General features: G+C 41.0%; 1 protein-coding gene across 1 annotated transcript in view; it reads left to right on the forward strand.

Annotated features, from left to right (window-relative positions):
* LOC145401625 (D-aspartate oxidase-like) overlaps nt 1-19,260 on the forward strand; it is a 90,931-nt gene extending 71,671 nt beyond the window's left edge. Inside the window, exons 6-8 of the mRNA XM_080273818.1 lie at nt 3,079-3,267; nt 16,845-16,937; nt 19,147-19,260. Of these exons, the coding sequence (XP_080129944.1) occupies nt 3,079-3,267; nt 16,845-16,937; nt 19,147-19,260 (396 nt within the window). The remainder of the gene's footprint in view (nt 1-3,078; nt 3,268-16,844; nt 16,938-19,146) is intronic.
* The last annotated feature ends 377 nt before the right edge of the window (nt 19,261-19,637 follow it).

The following is a 19,637-nucleotide window of genomic DNA, read 5'->3' on the forward strand; positions in this document are numbered from 1 at the left end:
GAGGTGAAAAGATTAGTAAGAGAGAGTAAGAAGAGAGTGGATGAGGAATTTGGAAGAAATTTGAGTGTAAAGTGGAGGGGACTGTAAGAGAAAATGTTTTGGAGAGAGGTGAAAAGAGTAAGACAGGGTGGAAGTGAAGTTAGCAGGGGAGTGAAAGATAAAAATGGTAGATTACTTAGTGGAGAATTATTGAGAAAAAGTGAGCAGATGGAGAGAACACTTTAAGGAATTGTTGAACGTGGAGGATGGCAAGTAATGCGAGTATAAGTGGCATGGGGAATGGCTGGGAGAAGGAGGGGGGTGGGAAGACAGGAAGAAATCAGTAGGATAAAAGTTGTGGAAGCAATGAAGGAAAGTTAAATCAGGGAAAGTTCCCCAGGAATTGGATGGAGTGTGTGGTGAAATGCTGAAGTATGGGGGGAGAGATAGTAGTAGAATGGATGTGGAAGATGTGCAGATTTGGGCCTGGGAGTGAAGGTAGAGTTCCTGGAGGATTGGAAGTCAGCAGTATAATTATTCCCTTGTACTAAGGAAAAGGTGAAAAAGAAGTGTGTGGTAATTAGAGGTGCATTTGTCTTCTTAGTATAATAGGAAAAGTGTAAGGTAGGATACTTATTGACAGAGTTAGAGAAAGAACAGAGAAATTAGTTGGAGAAGAACAGGGAGGCTTTAGGAAGGGAAGAGGTTGTGTAGATTAGATATTCATTCTTAGATCTTTAGTGGAAAAGTTTCTAGAGAAGGGAAAGAAGTTGTATGCGGCTTTCATGGATTTGGAGAAAGCATATGACAGGGTGGATAGACTAGGATTGTGGAAAGTATTAAGAATATATGGAGTAGATGGGAAGTTGTTGAATACTGTGAAGAGTATGTACGATGGTGCGAAGGCTACAGTGAGTGTGGATGGTGAACTAACTGAATTTTTCTCTTTGAAAGTTGGGTTGAAACAGGGATGTGTCATGTCTCCATGGTTGTTCAATCTGTACATGGATGGGGTAATAAAAGAGGTACAAGGTAGGGTAGTGGATGTTGGAGTGGCCCTGGTGAGAGAGGATAGTGTTTGGAAACTCCATGTACTGTTGTTTGCAGATGATACTGTGTTGTTGAGTGAAGACGAAGCGGAGCTGCAAGGATTGGTGGATGAGTTTGAGAGTGTGTAAGAAACGGAATCTAAAGATGAATGTAGGGAAGAGTAAAGTCATGGTCTTTGAGAGAGGTGAAGTCAGTGAATGTACAGCGAGGTTGGATGGTGAGGAATTGGAAAATGTGAGTACGTTTAAGTACTTGGGTAGTGTGATGAGTAAGGATGGAGGTTTGGAGGGTGAAGTGCTTGGAAGGGTACAGCAGGGAAGAAAGGTAGCTGGTTCTTTGAAAGCAGTGATAAGAAACAGGGAAGTGAGCATGGAAGTGAAAAAGTTACTACATGACAGTATTGTGATACCAACTCTAACATACGGAAGTGAAGCTTGGACGTTGTTGGAAGGACACAAGTCAAGAGTGAGAGCAGTGGAAATGAGTTATTTAAGAGCAGCCTGTGGAGTCACATGGAGAGACAGGCTGACGAATGAGGATATAAAGGAGCGTTGTGGTGTTGATGTGGATGGTATTGGAAGCGTTATGAGGAACACACTGAGGTGGTTTGGCCATGTGGACAGGATGAAGGGTGAAAGACTGACGAAGAGAGTGTATGTGAGTGAGGTGGAGGGGAAAAGAGGGAGGGGAAAAGAGGGAGGGGAAGGCCGAGGATGAGATGAAGGGATGGGGTGGAGATGTATATGAGAGAGGGGGGTGTGAATTGGGAGCAGGGGAGTGAAATGGTGGTTGGACAGGGCGACTTGGAGGCGATTTGTTTGTGGCCACCCCAAACGGGATTGAGGCGTCTGGCAATAGATAGATAGATAGATAGATATGGATATTTATATATGGATATTTATATATGGATATTTATATATGGATATATATATGGATATATATATGGATATATATATATGGATATATATATGGATATATATATATGGATATATATATATATATATATATATATATATATAGAGAGAGAGAGAGAGAGAGAGAGAGAGAGAGAGAGAGAGAGAGAGAGAGCTATAAACAAAATATATATATATATAGATATATAGATATATAGACAGACAGAGACATATATAGAGAGAGAGAGAGAGAGATAGAGAGAGAGAGAGGGAGGGAGATACGTATATATAGGTATATATATATATATATATATATATATATATATATATATATATATATATATATATATATATATGGAGCCTCTGTGGCACAGTGGCAGAGTGTTTGTCTTGCTCGCTGTTGGACGTGGGTTTGCCTCCAGCCAGTGTTGTAAAAACTTTGGGAAGCGTTCACCGAGCCACTGACCGCGTTGGCGGACATAAGGCGTGCTGTGTTTGAACCAGGGTCGCATACTAGTATGCTTGCACCCTGTCGGCTTAAGGCGTGCCAATGACACTTTATTCACAGACTACACACACATCCAAAGCCATTACAACGCTACAATCACTCTCACAAGCACTTCGCACCCTACATAGTCTCTATCAGACAGCCTAAGCCACTGGGTAGAGATATTTTGGTTGTATCGCCCCTGTTTCAATAGGGATAGGCCGGTCCTGCAGTGGACATGAACGGCTGCTGCTGATATATATATATATATATATAAAGAAAGATAGATAGATAGATCGATAGATAGAGATAGATAACTATATAGATAGATATAGATAAAGACTGATAGATAATTATAATCAATAAATTGCAAAGGTACCGGTATTGCTGGAAGGTGATCTGAGATTAAGTGAAGGCCTTCAATTATATCGCTATGGCCTTTTCATGCTAGAGATGGAATTATCAGAGTTACAGCCATTTCTCTCTCTCTCTCTCTCTCTCTCTCTCTTTCAGTAAAAGCGATGCTGGATGACTATAATATCTTTCCCTTATTCTTTCTGCAGAACAGTTCATAGTTACGACAGTGACTTGACTGTATTATTTTTTTTCTTGACTCCTGCCCTGTATATGAAATAAGCTGCGCTGAATTATTAAAAATTATCATTTTAGGTTCGAGCACCTGGAGTAAGGAACTTCTACTTCAACGACAACGACACGTTCATTATTCCTGGCATGGAGCTGGTGACTCTGGGTGGAACAAAGCAGTTTGATAGCTACAATGCTGAAGTTGATAAGTACGATTCGCTGTCCATCTGGAAGCGAGTCACCGAACTACTACCTAGTCTGAAGGATGCCCAGGTGAGGTACTTAATCATTTGTTCATCTGCCCATCCATCCATCCATCTATCTGTCTATCTGTTTATCCATTTATCTGTTTGTCTGGCAGTGAAGACGGTTGTCTTCCCATGTTGATCCCAATGTGCACGAATGGGGAACCAGCCTGCATAAGGAACCAGCTAAGCCCAGATTGAGGAAGTACCAGCATGCATTAACGGCTCTCAACATTTTACATCCACTGAAAGTATAACGGCGGGCAATGGCATCAGCACAACACTGCGCTTCTGGAGATACACATCTTCCTTTTTTTCTCTCCGAAGGCCTGCAGTTACTCTGGACGGCCAGTTTGACTTACTCCACATACCTGCAGACACAGACTGCATCCCTAGTCCATACAGATACACATGCCCCAAATGCAAGAACTTTACATACAGACGCTGGACAGTCAAATGCAGCAGCTACATGTAGTGGCTGCATATTTGCATTTTATGTTTGCTATCATACAAACAAATTACATAACACCAAACATGTGGATGCAAACAAGGCAAACGTTCACACATCCTCAAAATGAAAAACACACTTTAAATAAATCACAAATACACATCAATGGTATTATCACAATGATTACAGCATTACTTAACCCGCCACAGCCTTGCCGATTTTTCACCAATGACCCCCCCCCCAAGTCCTGGCTGATTTTGGATTTTTATTTTTGGCTCAAACCTCCGCTTTTTGTGAGAAAAAATGGAACAATCACAATAACGTGCTCAATTGAGCTTATAAGTGAGGTATACAGGTGTCCCTTTGAACACCTGGTACCATGTTCTCTGAAGCCACGCTGCTGCTGTCACGTTTTCTATGGTAGCGATAACTATTGCAGACCACTCACAATAAGTAGATATTTGTTCATTTGGTACGATTTTATATGTACGACAAGTATATATTGGTTTTCACACAATAATATAGGCGATATTATCGTTGTTTCACTCACTGAACACATTAACATACTGCATCTTACATGGCGACGTTACCTCCTCATCACTTCTGCTCGTTTCTTTCTCTGGCGCCATGTAATCATTGTCCTCCACATCATCATCGACTGGTGAATCATACTAGCCTTAATATTTGTCATCAGAGAGACTGTGGCACAACATGTCTTTACTGGCCAGGTCACTGCTAACAGATGAGTTGCCGAGACAATGGCATGAGGGGGAGGGGGGGATGTCACGCTTGGTCAGGCAGTGTCGCCACCTGGTGGCAGGTAGAGGAAGGTCCCCCACATATGGCTGCTGAAAACCACCCACAAAACTTGAAAAATGTGCAAATGACGGATCTCGCAGTTTCAGAACATACTGGTATGTTGACGGGTGTCAGCATGAAAAAAAGGTCTGATGTACCCATACGTTGATGGAACGTGCCGGGTTAACTTCCTTCACATACGCAGTGACCTACCAATAATAACAGACTACGCTTAAAAGTCAACACTCTACGTCAAGTACACTATAGTTGGACAAGGTAGAACAAACATAAGAGGGTGGCCTGATAACCCATATATCCCAAGAAATAGTATCCACAAACACTACACAACAAAATGTACATGTTCCCAATGACAGTATTAAAGAAATAACAGTAATATAGATCCAAATATCCAATGAGGCACAGAACATATTAAACATAATACATACCTCCACTTGCAACATGCACTCAGGATACTGGAGGGCTATGTATCTACCTACCTACTTATTGCCAGATGCCTTCATCCCGTAAGGGGTGGCCACGAACAAATTGCCTCCATGTCACTCTGTCCCCCGCCATTTCACTGCCCTGCTTCACACACCCCTCTCTCATATGCCTCTCCACTCCATCCCTCCATCTCATTCTTCCCCTCCCCCTCCCTCTCTCCCCTCCACCTCACTCACATACATTCTCCTCATCAGTCTCTCTCTCTCTCTCCATCTTCACCACTAGGCCAAACCACTTTAATGTGTTCCTCCTAATGCTTCCTATCACATCCACATCCACACCACAATACTCCATTTCTTCATTTGTCGGTCTCACTCTCCACGTGACTCCACATGCTCCCCTCACGTAACTCATTTCCACTGGTTCTCGCTTTTGACTTCTGTCCCTCCAACAAGGTCCAAACTTCACTTCCATACGTTAAAATTGGTATCACAATACTGTCATGTAGTAGCTTTTTCACTTCCATGCTCACTTCCCTGTTTCTTATCACTGCTTTCAAGGAACCAGAATCCCTTCTTCTCTGCTGCACCCTTTCAAGCACTTCACCCTCTGAACTTCCATCTTTACTCATCACACTACCCAAGTATTTAAATGCACTCACATTCTCCATTTCCTCCTCATCCAACCTCACTGTACATTCACTGACTTCACTTGTCTAGAAGACCATCACTTTAACCTTCCCTACATTCACCTTTAGATTCCGTTTCTTACACACTGTCTCAAACTCATCCTTCAAGCCTTGCAGCTCCCCTTCGTCTTCATTTAACAACACAGTATCATTTGCAAACAACAGTGCAGGGAGTTCCCAAACACTGGAGAACATCCCTAATAAATTAATAGTTGCTGATTTCAATGAACACACACACACACACACACACACACACACACACACACACACACACACACACACACACACACACACACACACACACACACACACACACACACACACACACACACACACACACACACACACACACACACACACACACACACACACACACACACACACACACACACACACACACACACACACACACACACACACACACACACACACACACACACACACACACACACACACACACACACACACACACACACACACACACACACACACACACACACACACACACACACACACACACACACACACACACACACACACACACACACACACACATGAATAAAAACACAGACACGCCATACCTCAACATGACCTCAGCACAGAACCAGTGACAACCTCCTCCTCCAGCCTCACATTATGCACCTCTAAGGTAGCATCTCTTAACACCTTGGAAGTAGTTCATGCCCTCTCATCAGACCATCTTTCATTAATTTATCATATAAAATAAAAGCAAATCCGGTCAGAGGGAGGAAAACTTTACTAACCACAAAAAGGCAACTGAGCCTGGTTAACGAAACCCATGGAACAAACACTAGATAGTTTAAGCTGGACTCTTTGCAGACAATTACAAAACTGTTACCACCTTCTACCTAATTATTACAAGGACCATCAAATGATACCTGTCGAAAGGCAACACCAAAAACTTGAACCCTAATTTCTCCCCTCAAACGAAACAACTCATTAAAGATGGAAACAATTCAAAGTAAAAATCAAACTCGCCACATGAGAACAAACTAAAGAGTACCAAGAGAGTAATTGATCAAAGTGCTCAAGCAAGACAGATGGAAAAACTTCTGGACACACTTGATCATCGAACAAAAAAAACGAGTTTCTGAGAACAATAAAATATCCACATATCCCAAAACTTACACAACCAGCCCAGAAAGCTTTTTCTGTAAAGTGGTGGAACTATCCCAGAAAAGAATATGAAAATAGATTTTAAAAAATGTATTACTAATCAATAAGGCTCGAAATCAGGATTCCTCTAAGCACAGCCATAAGAAAAAGAGAAATCAAGGAGGAAAAAACCCAACCGCCATATACGTCACGGATACTTTGGCAAATGATCAAAAGCATGTAAAATTCTAAATCCGTAAAACCACTAAGTATTTCGAACATCTACTTAAAACCTGTTGGCCAACTATCTACGAGAATAAACGTTGTCACTGAAATCTTCACCTTCTACGCTTGATACCAAATACCTTATACCTGAAAAAAAGCAATCATCATATCTATACTCAACCAGGAAATCCCCAGTTTTCCTGCATCATCATCATGTAGATGATGTTGCCTTTCGAACTGCGAATGGACGGCTAGTGTCAGGGGCGGATGAGCACAGGTACCTTTAGGATGGTTACTTATGAGCAGCTTTACACTGAGAACATCCCAGGGTAGAGGTGTTTTCTAATCCGCAAACACAAACTCCAGTCCCATCAATTGACGGTGCTGTCTTTTCTCTAGATGAAATTAGGGCTGCAGTGGCTAATTTGAAAACCTGTAGGACGGCTGGAGTCATGTACTTCCTGTGGAAATTATTAAAGCGGAAAGTGAAGCTACGATCCAGGGACTACGTGCATTCACTGAAGCCTCTTGGTGGTATGGTATCATTCCTTCTGACGGGGTAAGATGGCTGTCATGCCAGTCTGCAAAGGGAAAAGAAAAATCAACATTACTGCAGCAGCTATCATAGCCTAGTGTTGTTGAGTGTGCGAGGGATTTCATGGTCATTTAATACATTTTAGTGTAAATTACTAAAGTTTCAGACATCTAAGCAATCTGGATTCACGTTCAAGAAATACACAGTTGATTTAAGACAGATGTCTGTCTTGAGTTTTGGCAGAGACTGGCAGCATCTTTTGTGGATTTCTAAGTTTCAAACTCTACAAATCAAAATGCATTTTGGAAACTCCTTTGAGTCCATTGGCTCCCTGCATGGATTAATAGGCACATAAGTGGCCTGTATTCCAAAAAAAAATGACTGTCAGGTGTGAGGAGAGAACTTGTGAAATCTTTCCAGTAAGTCTTGAAGCAAGGCAGGGATGAATCCTTTCCACTTGACTTTTCAACACAAGCATGGACTTTGTACTGAGATGGGCTGTGTCACTGTGGACTGGCCATTATTTGGTTATTGACTTTCACATTGCCGATGTTCCAGTTATCCAAGCTGAGTCCCTGTAGACACTCTAGAGTGATCCCAAGGCATTTCTCGATTGACAAAAGCAATAGGATTATTGATGGGGGATCAAGACCAAGGTTCAGGCATGTGGCGTCTTGATGGATGAAACAGTACAGTGCGAATATATAAAAGCGTGTGATGACTATACAGGAGTTATGGACAGATTCTTTTATCTTGGGAATTCGGATAATGAGATCCCCAGTCGCATTAATCTGGCTTATGCTGTTATGAACTAATTTATTTTGAGTGTTTGACCCTGTTTTATATTCGCGTAGAACAAAAATTTACGCCTTCAAGGCGAACGATTCCTAATCTAACCTTATGACTGGGAGACATGAACACTAAATGGTGTTTTGACACAGTAAACTGACATTTTGGTGCTATGTGCCTTTTGTAGGATCATGAGGTATCACTAGTACAAGCAGATATACGAGCATTATAGACCCTGTGAGATTGAGTCAAGATCTATAACCTGATCCTTCCCATAGAGTGGTATGTGAAAATTTATCCAGGGTGGAGGGGACAAGGGGGATGGCCACAAACCTTATGGCTGGAGCAAGTCGATTATTCCTGTTGGGAGACAGAGAGAGCAAAGTTGTTGCCTAAAGTGTTGGACATGGGAATCTCGTCAGTGGAAATGAAAGGCGAGTGGGGTAATATGCCCTGCAGCTTACATTCCAAGTGGAAGACCGTAACTCAACTTGAACAAGTAGGTACTCCCAAGGTGGATGGAAAGCTGGTGACAGGGAGAGCTGGACTCCCGTTTCACCAGGCCTTGAGACTAGCTTATGACCATCCCCCTTTACTAAAATTTTTCAGTGTTTCAGTAACACAGAAAGCAGGCCAACTTTCTATCCTATGCATTTTTCTCCAACTGTCAACACTGAAATACATGCACAAAATGGCATCTCAACACCCAACATTGGAGTCCGGGGGAGGGGCAGCATAAAAACCCCCACCATCCATCCATCCCTTTCCCGGTTATGTGCAAGAGATGCATGGAACCATTGTCTGACTCACTCTCTATTCATTTCTGCAACATCCATGGCCTTTCCTCTAATTTTTTCTCTAATAAACATCACCTCTCTCCTTCTAAGCCTCACTTTCTGTGAGGGATCCGAGACAATTGACAGCAAACCTTTCTCTGCATCCTCTTATTTTCTCCATCCTCATTTTTTAGCTAAGCTTTGCTGTTGTGGGTATGTACACAACAACATACCTTGCTCTCGTCTGAATTCTTTATACTCTGACTCTGAGTATCCTGTCATTCTCGACTAACTTTATCAGTGCTGTGTACTTTTTCCCTAATTCTACTGACTCTGAAATATTCTTTGTCTATCATACTTCTCAAATGGAAGATATCCTATCAATTTCATCTTTCTCTGAAATCTCGATTCCAGATGATTTCAATGATCGCCACTACCTTTGCCTATCCTCCCCATTCACTGATCCACCTGTTGAACAAGTTTATATTATTTCTATCCTTAATGACCTACAGTAGCTCGTACAACACGCTACCTGTGTCTCTGGCTGCCTTGGAGAGAGTTCCAACATAACTGACCTCTCTCTTACGACTAATCCTTCTGCTTATTATGTTAATCATTTCTCTCTGTTGGGTTCCTCCAATCACAGCTTATCACATTAAGCTGTCCTATCACCCCAGTAAAGCCTGTAGACCCTCCCAAGAACAGGCTGCTGTGGCACTTGGAGCTGCTGATTGGGAGGCCTTCAGTTAGTACTTTTTACATTTCCCTGGAATGATCATTGTTTCCATGGCTGAGAGCCATCTGAGCGTTCCTCACGGATTACGGAGGTTATTCTCTCGGGTATAGAAGCGTACATTCCTTTCCCCTATTCAGTAACTAATTAAAAAAAAAAAAAAGTTTAATCATGCTTATTGTAATGCTGTCTACAACAAGGAGAAGGCCTGCAAAAGGTACTGGAGACAACCCGCCCCTGAATCTAATCTCTGTTATATATCTGCCTAAATCGGGGCTAAGTTTGTTCTCCACTCTGCTAACAATATCATTCGTGATAAATGCTCTGTGCTCTCCAACTCAAGCTCTTCCTGTTCCTTCGGGCAACTTGTCAAAAAAATAAAAATCAAATAATTTTACTTCATTCTCATTCCCTCCTCTCTCCTTCTCTGATGGTTCTGCAGCTATTTCGTCTACTGAAAAAGCAGAAGTTTTTGTTCAGAATTTCTCCTCGTACTCCATCTTAGATGATTCTGGTGCTTTTTCTCCGTCTCTTTTCCCCTTTGACATGCTCACGATTAACATTTAAATTTCTTCACTGGTGTCAGTACTATCAAGGCAAATGGGCCTGATGATGTCCTCCCTGTTGCGTTCAAGAACTGTGCTTCTTTGTTTACTGTACCCCCTGCCTAGGTAAATTCTTTTGCCTTTGTCGACTTGTACCTTAATCCTCTTGCTGGAAATTCCGTCTCATTCCGACTGTTCCAAAGAAGGCTAGCCATTCCCAGCATTCTAACAGTTGCCCAGTTGGCTTAATAGCCTGTATTTCTAAGGCTTTTAAAACAATTCTTAAGAAAAACAAAGCACTTTTCCTATCACAACCTTCTTTCCGGTAGCTAGTACGGGTGGATTTCGCAAGGGACGATCCACTGGCAGTCTTCTCACCTTCCATTCAGACTCCTGATCATAGGTTTTTGCCATAGCACTTGACATCTCAAAGCCTTTCGATTGAGTCTGGAATAAAACTTTAATTTCCAGATAGCCATCTTACGACTCCTACCCTTCTCTATGTGCCCCGATCACTTCTTGTAGCGTCCATTTCAGCAGTTAGGTTGACAAACAAGGGATTAGGCTATGGCACACCTAATGTCTGACATGGCTCATTTTTCTGATTGGGGTAAAAGTAATCTTGTTCTTTTTAATGTATGAAGAACTTAATTCTTACGTCTTTAACACTATCCAACTCAATAGGGGTTTCTGTTTTTCGGAATTACCTTTTAACCCCTCTTGTAAAAGCTACTTCCAAGAGATTAGGTGTGCTAAGCTGACTCACTGCCTTCTTTATTCCCGCATGGTTGCTGGTTTTAAACGGGGGTTTTATTCGCCCATGCAGTGCGTACAACTCTCATGTGTGCGCAGACTCCTTACATACAGTTCATCTCAAGAAGGTGGATTCAAAGGCTTTTCGTCTCCTTAACTCTCCTCCTCTTACTGGCTCCCTTCAACCTCTGTCTCTTCGACACACAGTTGCATCTATCTCTCTGTTCTCTCCCAGCTTCGTTGGTCACTGCTTCACTTAAGTGTCTGCATGCAATCCTCCACCTCTACGGCGTGTATGTTGCTCTCGTCTAGCATGAAACTCTCAGTCTTTTTTGTCTAACTCTCTAATGCAAGAGTTAAATGTTACTCCCAGTCCATCTGTTATGCATGTGGTCAACTCCGGGATTGCCTTCCTCTGTCTGTATTTCTTATTACCTATGGCCTCCAGCCGTTTAAATGTGATTTGTCCAGACATTTCAAAATGAACGGATCATCAGTTTGGCTGTGTTAATTTTTTTTTTTTGAGCAAAAAATCTTGCGGGCTTCTAGCCTTTGGTTCCTTCACACTTGCATAAAAAAATGTTTCACCGTTCACAATCATGGAGAGATTTTTCGTGAAGAACATCATCCCCCATCCCCCTCCCAACGTAGTTTCTGATCTAAACATTCAGCCACAAGACTCCTGTCCAGGTTGCCTCCTCATCCCTGCTGGCTTCAATAAAAGCTGCCATCATTAACAATGATGCAAGCAACAATATACCTAAACAAAGATGTTGACACTTTATTTGTACATACCTGATGAACAAAATCCAAGAATAAAACATGGAAAAAATGAGAAAAACTCGTTGGCCACCTTCTTCTCTGATGATCATCTTCACGTATTCAACCAAAGACTAAATTTTAAATTCAGATATTATCTGACGTGTCCCACAGATTCAGTCATTTCACCATCACTTTTCGACCTTTTTCATGTTACGTGGTGTGTGTGTGTGTGTGTGTGTGTGTGTGTGTGTGTGTGTGTGTGTGTGTGTCTGTTTCTTTCTCATGGCCACATCACCTAACAGTACACGGTCAGTATTTGTTTCCTTTCGTTGATTACTGGAGGATAGTCATCTTTTCTGATGAGAAGATCTTCACTTTAACCTCCCAAGGGAAACTTCATTGTTACAGGCTTAACAACACGAAGAAAGGCACAATGAAAATGAAACAGTACAATTTACCAAACGTTCATATCATTAATAATTCAAGCAAGTGGTTCTCTTTGCGGTACCCGGTACTTGGAATAATTTGTAGCTGAATGAATATATATATATATATATATATATATATATATATATATATATATATATATATATATATATATATATATATATATATATATATATATATATATATATATATATATATATATATATATATATATATATATATATATATATATATATATATATATATATATATATATATATATATATATATATATATATATATATATATATATATACACTTGAGAGAGAGAGAGAGAGAGAGAGAGAGAGAGAGAGAGAGAGAGAGAGAGAAAAATTATTTAAAATAGGTAATGTTTAATCGAATAAATAAATCTTATGGAAAATATATTACAGTATAATGATTGAAAATGAAGTCATTAATGTGTATTATTTATCAAACTCCCAAGGACATAATGTTCTATAGTTATGTTCGGGGGTACATCTACGGATAGGCATGGAGTGGTCACGTAACATGCAACGTGTGGGGGTGGATTGGTCTCCATGGTGTTGGCGAGGTTACAGAGATAGAGGGATGGTTCAGGGCTGAGCAGTAGCTAGAGATACTAGAGGAGGTGATGCTGCCTACTGTCCGTGCATACACCCTTCTGTATCCTGAAAACTTCATTTCCATGCACGATAATTGTCCCGTGCACACTGCGAGAGTTGTGCGAACATGGTTTGAGGATCAGCGCCACCTACAACTTCTTCCTTGGCCTTGCAACAGCCCGGACATAAATCCCATTGAGAGCCTTTGGGCCAATATTGCTAATGTTTGGGAACCCAACGAGGAAAGGACGCCACAGCAACTGTTGAGTCACATGATGTGGGAGTGGTAGGTCCTCAGGAGAAGGCCTCACATCATTCACAATCCTGTGGCGTCATTACACGTTATTTTGGAAAGAACATTATTTTATAATGTTATGAAGAATGAATATTTTGTCAGGAAATAAACTTACTGTAAAATATTATGATTTTGTTCTATGCTTACAGATGATGAATTATAGGCTAGTGGAGTCGAAACATTATCAACATTAGTGACAAATATATGGTAGGCAAAAACAAACCCTCATAATTGATTACCATGCAGTCCCTGTATTCATCACCACATTAGAAAACATGTCCAGGCTGAGATGTGGACATCATCCAACCCTCTTAAGTTACCAGAGTGGATGGATGACGCCGTCGCTGATACCTGTCCAGGATATAACAGAGCACCCCATTCTCTTAAGCACATTATGGAAGACTATATTGCACACAGTCACCTACGCAAACAACACAACATACACTCCTTGAGAGATCTGTGGGAAAGCCCGTTCTCGGCCGTGGCCTTCCTTAGGGATTCCGGGCTGTTCGGCCAGACTGCCTAGGGAACAATGACAACAACTACTGCTACATGTCCTATTTAATGATTGTTATGAATATTCTTGGAAAAGATAAGAGAAGATAAAACCGTTGTGAGAGATGTGTCGGAATCAGCACCGTGCTCATCTCGCAGATATATCGCACACGGTAAACATCCTGGCAATCGATAGTGAATGGCTGTAAATTATATACAAATAAAATAAACAACATATCAAAGCAATCATATGATCTTAAAGCCCTTCATCGAACACTCTGTGGCAACTTTGATGGGCAAACCAGTGGACAGCCAGTGCCCGTAGTTAAAGGAAATCATCAGACATTTCCCGGTGGTCTGGCGCCGGGCATGAGCCAAGGACCTTGCCGTCCTCAGAAAGTTTCCTCTTTAACAGTGTTGTTTTTCTGCATTCTTCATTGTTTTCTTTTTTTACAATTGCAACAATTTATATGCCATACTGAGTTATTTCTTTTTCTTTTCAACTGCGTTGCGCATGGTCATATCGCACTCAATTGCTGCCGACCACCTACTGACTACCGGTCAACTTTACTGCCTGATCAACTACTCAGCAGTTTGGACAACACCACAGTCATGCCTGACAGACTGTGCCCGATGAGGGCACAGTCCGCCAGTTACTGCCCGATAGGCGAGAGTGTGGACGGGGCTTAACAACTTAGCCTACATCCGGGAACTGACTAACGTCAAGCAACATAATTATGCATCCAGATGCTGCCAGTGCTAAATGACGCTAGTTACCCATTTGGTAGCCTCTTCATTCCACTGTCTTCATCGCTGTCTGTTTCCTACCATCTCCTCCAAACACTGTAGGGGAAGGATCGGTGTTGGTTAGGTGCTGCAAATTAAAACTGAATAATTGGTTACCTAGTCTCTGTTTGATGTTACAGAACGATGTCTTATGCATCTCATGGACGTGAAAGTAATCAAGTGGAGTTGCTAGGAAGAATTTTAAGGTAACCATCTCATAATATATGAATGTTGCTGATTATCATACTATATTTTTGCGTTTCTTATGCAATGCATTTATACTGAGAATGAGCCCCGTAAGGGGGTATTGTCTGCAGAGACGTGGGCGATACTGAAAGTTTTTTGTTGGCACCTCTTTGGTCCCGAATCAATCCTTTTCAACTCTTAAACTGTCCCTAATTTCTTTCATTTTTCCTCGTGTTTCCTGTCCCTCTCTACTTCCTTCTCCCTTGAACTACAAGGTCTTACTGGCATAGTACAGTCTTCTCTCTTCTTATTTCAGTATATATGGTGAAATATAAAAAGTAGTAAGACAACAAATACTTTAGTATTAATATACTGCCTATGCACATTAACAGATATCATGTGTCATAGAGCATAATAACCCTTGAAATTGATAAAATATAATACCAATATTACATTCGTTAAAGAAAGCATTGCAGGTTCTCTTCGTTAGAGGTCATCATCTATTACTCTGATTCACTAGACTTCGTTTCCACTGCTTCGAATATTATAAATAAACGAAACTACCAGCTGACATGCTGCTCTTCTGTGTTATGTTGCCAGTTACACTTTGCAGATTGCTGACACTTATTACTCTGTTATACACTACGTTCGATCATTAAATACTGTAGTATTCTCTATACATTGTTTCGTGCCACTTATTAGTTATTAACCTTGATTTATGTATATAAAATATAATGAGAATATGTGCTTCACCACCACTGAAAACTTCAGCCAATCACTGTCCGCCTTTCACAGGCTCTAGGTTCTGAGCGATTCATTCATAAAGATACGTGGACTTACTACAGGGAACTGCCAGATATCTCCATATACCTCACTATTTTTCGCACTTTCTACTTGCTTAGCTGTACATCTAACCCTATCCACTCATACGATGATGACTCCACCCTTCACCTTTCCATTCGGTTCCCGCAACGTCCATCTCAGCAGTTACTTCAGCAAACATGGGATGAGGCTATGGCACACCTAATTTCTGACTTGGCTCGTATCTCTGACTGGGGTAAAAATAATCTGGTTGTTTTTAATGTATCAAAGACTCAGTTTTTACACCTATCAACTCGACAAAATCTTCCACAGGTATACCCACTAAAGTTAAATAATATTCAGCTTAATCCTGCATCATCCTTGAACATGCTTGGGGTTTCATTTACTCGAGACTTATCTTAGAAAGATCATATCACATCTCTTGTAATATCTGCTTCCAGGAGATTAGGTGTGCTAAGCCGACTCCGTTCTTCCTTTACCTCTGCACAATTGTTGACTCTATCCAGGGGTTTTATCCGCCCCTGTGTGGAGTACAACTCTCATGTGTGGGAAGGCTCCCCACATTCAGCTCATCTCAATAGAGTGGAGTCAAAGGGTTTTCGTCACATTAACTCTCCTTCTCTTACTGACTCCCTTCAACCTCTATCTCTTCGCCGCACTGTTGCATCTTTATCTCTTTTCTATTGCTATTTCAATGGTCACTGCTCCTCTGAACTGTCTGCATGCATTCCTCCACCTCTACGACGGGCGCGTAGCACCCGTCTAGCAGCAAACTCTCATCCCTTTTCTGTCCAACTCTCTAAAGCAAGAGTTAACCGTTATTCCCAGTCCTTCATTTATGCAACAGGTAAACTCTGGAACTGTCTCCCTCTGTCTGTATTTCCTGCATCCTATGATCTCCAGTCTTTTAAACGCAGTGTGTCCAGGCATCTCGAAATGATTGGATCTTGAATTTGGCTCTCTCTTGTATTTTGTTTTTCTCTTGGAAGGAACAATTTTGCGGGCTGTCGGCGTTTGGTTCCTACTTCCTCACATAATATATATATATATATATATATATATATATATATATATATATATATATATATATATATATATATATGCATAGATAGATAGACAGAGAGATAGATATAGATATAGATATATACCCCCCAAAGCAATAACGTCTTTTGCTTACAAACAAGAATACTCCCACTGATGCAAAAGAAGTCAGCACTAAAACGATATATACAACACAAAGGCCAGTGCTAAAGAAGTATTATGCAAAAACAATCGCTAAGAAGATGCAACGATTCCTCGAATGCAACTTTCAATACGATCCTGAAAGACTGAACCCATCCTGTCTATTTGTCCACAGATCGTAAGGGAGTGGGTTGGATGGAGACCTTACAGACCTGTTGTGAGAGTGGAGAAGGAGAGGATGACATTTGATGGAGGCAGAACGCTCAAGGTGAGAGAGAGAGAGAGAGAGAGAGAGAGAGAGAGAGAGAGAGAGAGAGAGAGAGTTAACGTTCACTGGGAGGCCCACGAGAATAAATGTAACTAAAACTCTGGATTTGCTGAAGCAATATTCAAAGAACTCCACATTCCAGATGAAAATACTTTTGTTTTCATTGTAGAATTAATATTAAGATACTTTTGGTATGACTCAAAATTTGTAAAGGACTTTAACCTGTGACCTTGAGATCAAGGTCAAGGTCATTCATACTATGCAGATTATGTTCACTCATGACCCACTACATTTCCACCGAGTTCATTCAAAATCGGCCATTTTGATTATCCTCAATATCTCAACAAGTATCTGCTGGATCTCAGTATCAATATCCAGGTGTACTAGTATATGTTGACGACTCCATACTCGAACATTTACAAAGCAATCGATTCAGTAGTGTTTGCTGCGCAGGAGATCAAAAACTGAGAACAATATGACATAGAGAACGCTGATGCTAGGAATAAAATGTACCAAAAGAAACTAGCAACCAGGATACATCGCTCCAGAATATTTCAAGTCTACCTCGAACTGTCTTGGATTGCCTGACTTCTGTATCTCCCCCCCCAAAAAAAAAAAAATAATAATAATTATAAAAATAAATAATATCTACAGTATCAACAACAACTCTACAGAATGTGGAGTTCTAAAATGATTTAGTGTTAGCAAATTGGCAAGAATACAATACATGGAATTTGAGGCTGTTAGGTAACTGACAGGGGATCGAGTTGGTTGGATGAATTATGTACGCAGGAGCATCTAACAAGGTTACGGCAATCGTATTTGTCTTAACCTGTTAGTCGATGGATTGGGTAATGCGAAGAAAAATGAAAAAAAAGAAAAGAAAAAGAAATGTGGGCAGATGCAGCATGTGATCATAAGAAAGGATTACGTGGGTTTGAATGGCGAGTGAATGTGTGTATGGCTCTTCCTTTGCTACTTTCCCCATCCTTGAGTAGGAGAAACTAGGTCATGATGATGATGGTGATAGCAATAATAGAAAATAAATGTTGTTACTGATACTGGACAGATTATTAAAAGACTGATCCTACCTACATTACTTCAGTTATTGTTCTCAGACCGTAGGGCGAATACAAGAGAAAAGGCGTCTTCGTAGTGAAAGGGTTAACACAAGGACCACTGAGAATCTGAGGGAATATTATCAGGAGCCTGGAATAACTGATGGACTGTTAGGTGACGAAAACAGTTTAATACTGAAATACTGTAAGAAAAAAAATTGTTAAATATGACAACAACCAATCCTTCATTAACCCTTTGAGAGGTTGGAGCCCAAGGGTACGGTACCGTAGTCCTGTACACATAAGGGTAAGTGACCAGCCGTTTTCCCTTCATGGCTTTGCATGATTTAAAAAATAATAACTTCCAGTCACTTCCTAAACTAAATATACAATCGACAGTTCGTCGCCATCAGCCTGCCTGCTACGAGCCTTTTGATTCAGTAAAGTGTTTGATGTACAGGTGACTAATTATGGCAATATTTTCTAATATTTCAGAGATATGATGGAAGGCAGGACTATACCATTTTTTAAATATTAGTCAATTCAGTCATACCAGAAAACTCTCTCTCATACACTGTTGTCGTATCCAAAAGTTCATAGCACTCACATGGTCGGGACTGAACTTCTGCTGTTGACCGTACACCTACAAAAGTTATTGAATAGCAATATTAATATTTGAAGAACAGCGGCCGTTTACAACTGCAACTACAGAACAGCCATTGAAGAACTTTTTGCTGAGGGAAGTGAAAGATAGATTCGTGTAGAAACTGTAGGAGGGCAGTTTGGAAAGTAATAAAGCATAGGCAGAGTGTCAAGACGAAAGAACTTTTTGAGAAAAACAAGAAGGATCCCAACAGGACCGTTTGAAAATGTAGTATTGGGGCCAGATAGGGTTGAAAGTACTCGTACATCTGCTGAAAACATTTTAATTACCAGTATGAGAAAGTCAGAGGTAGAGGAATGAAAGATAAGCACAAGAAATGTTTAGAGCTGGGCCAGGGACGAACAATATTTTCATCATTACCAGAAGAGAAAACAGTAACAGAGACATTAGGGCAGAAAAAAGGAAGTAGTTACAGGAAGGTTTTAGCGAGACGTCTGAAGCTGGTCACATTCAATATTCTTATAATCGTTTGTTTTGTGTGCTTCAGGTGGTGCACAATTATGGCCATGGGGCTTATGGTGTAACGTCTGCTCCAGGTACCTCAATGCACGCCGTCAGGCTGGTTAAGGAATTTCTTGACGAACCAAAAGCAAAACTCTGAACAGCCCAGCCAATGGCGTAACCATACGGGTGGCTGGGGAGCCACTGGCCAAACCTGAATTATGCTTGGCTACTTTGCTGCCCATCCCCCCGGTGTCGAGAAGAGTACCCATGGACCCAAGTAAATATATCTCCTTGGGCCACCCATAGTTATGCCTGGACACACTACTTCCAATATCCTAACTACAGTCTTATCTCCATAACGATTCTTTCTGTTTTCGAGAATAGCCCATCCAAGCTAATATTGTTTATCAGAGGTCCTATCCTGCAAGTACAAAGGAGTTCTGCAATGTAGCGATTAAGAAGTATCCACAGAAGGTCCTGCTGCATTTTGGATCGCCTGAACTGTAATATAATGCAGTTCTTAATCAATCAGTG

Source organism: Coenobita brevimanus, chromosome 56 (genome assembly GCF_032717465.1).
Source record: "Coenobita brevimanus isolate Jiangsu-jjx chromosome 56, ASM3271746v2, whole genome shotgun sequence".
In the NCBI taxonomy this organism is placed as follows: Eukaryota; Metazoa; Arthropoda; class Malacostraca; order Decapoda; family Coenobitidae; genus Coenobita; species Coenobita brevimanus.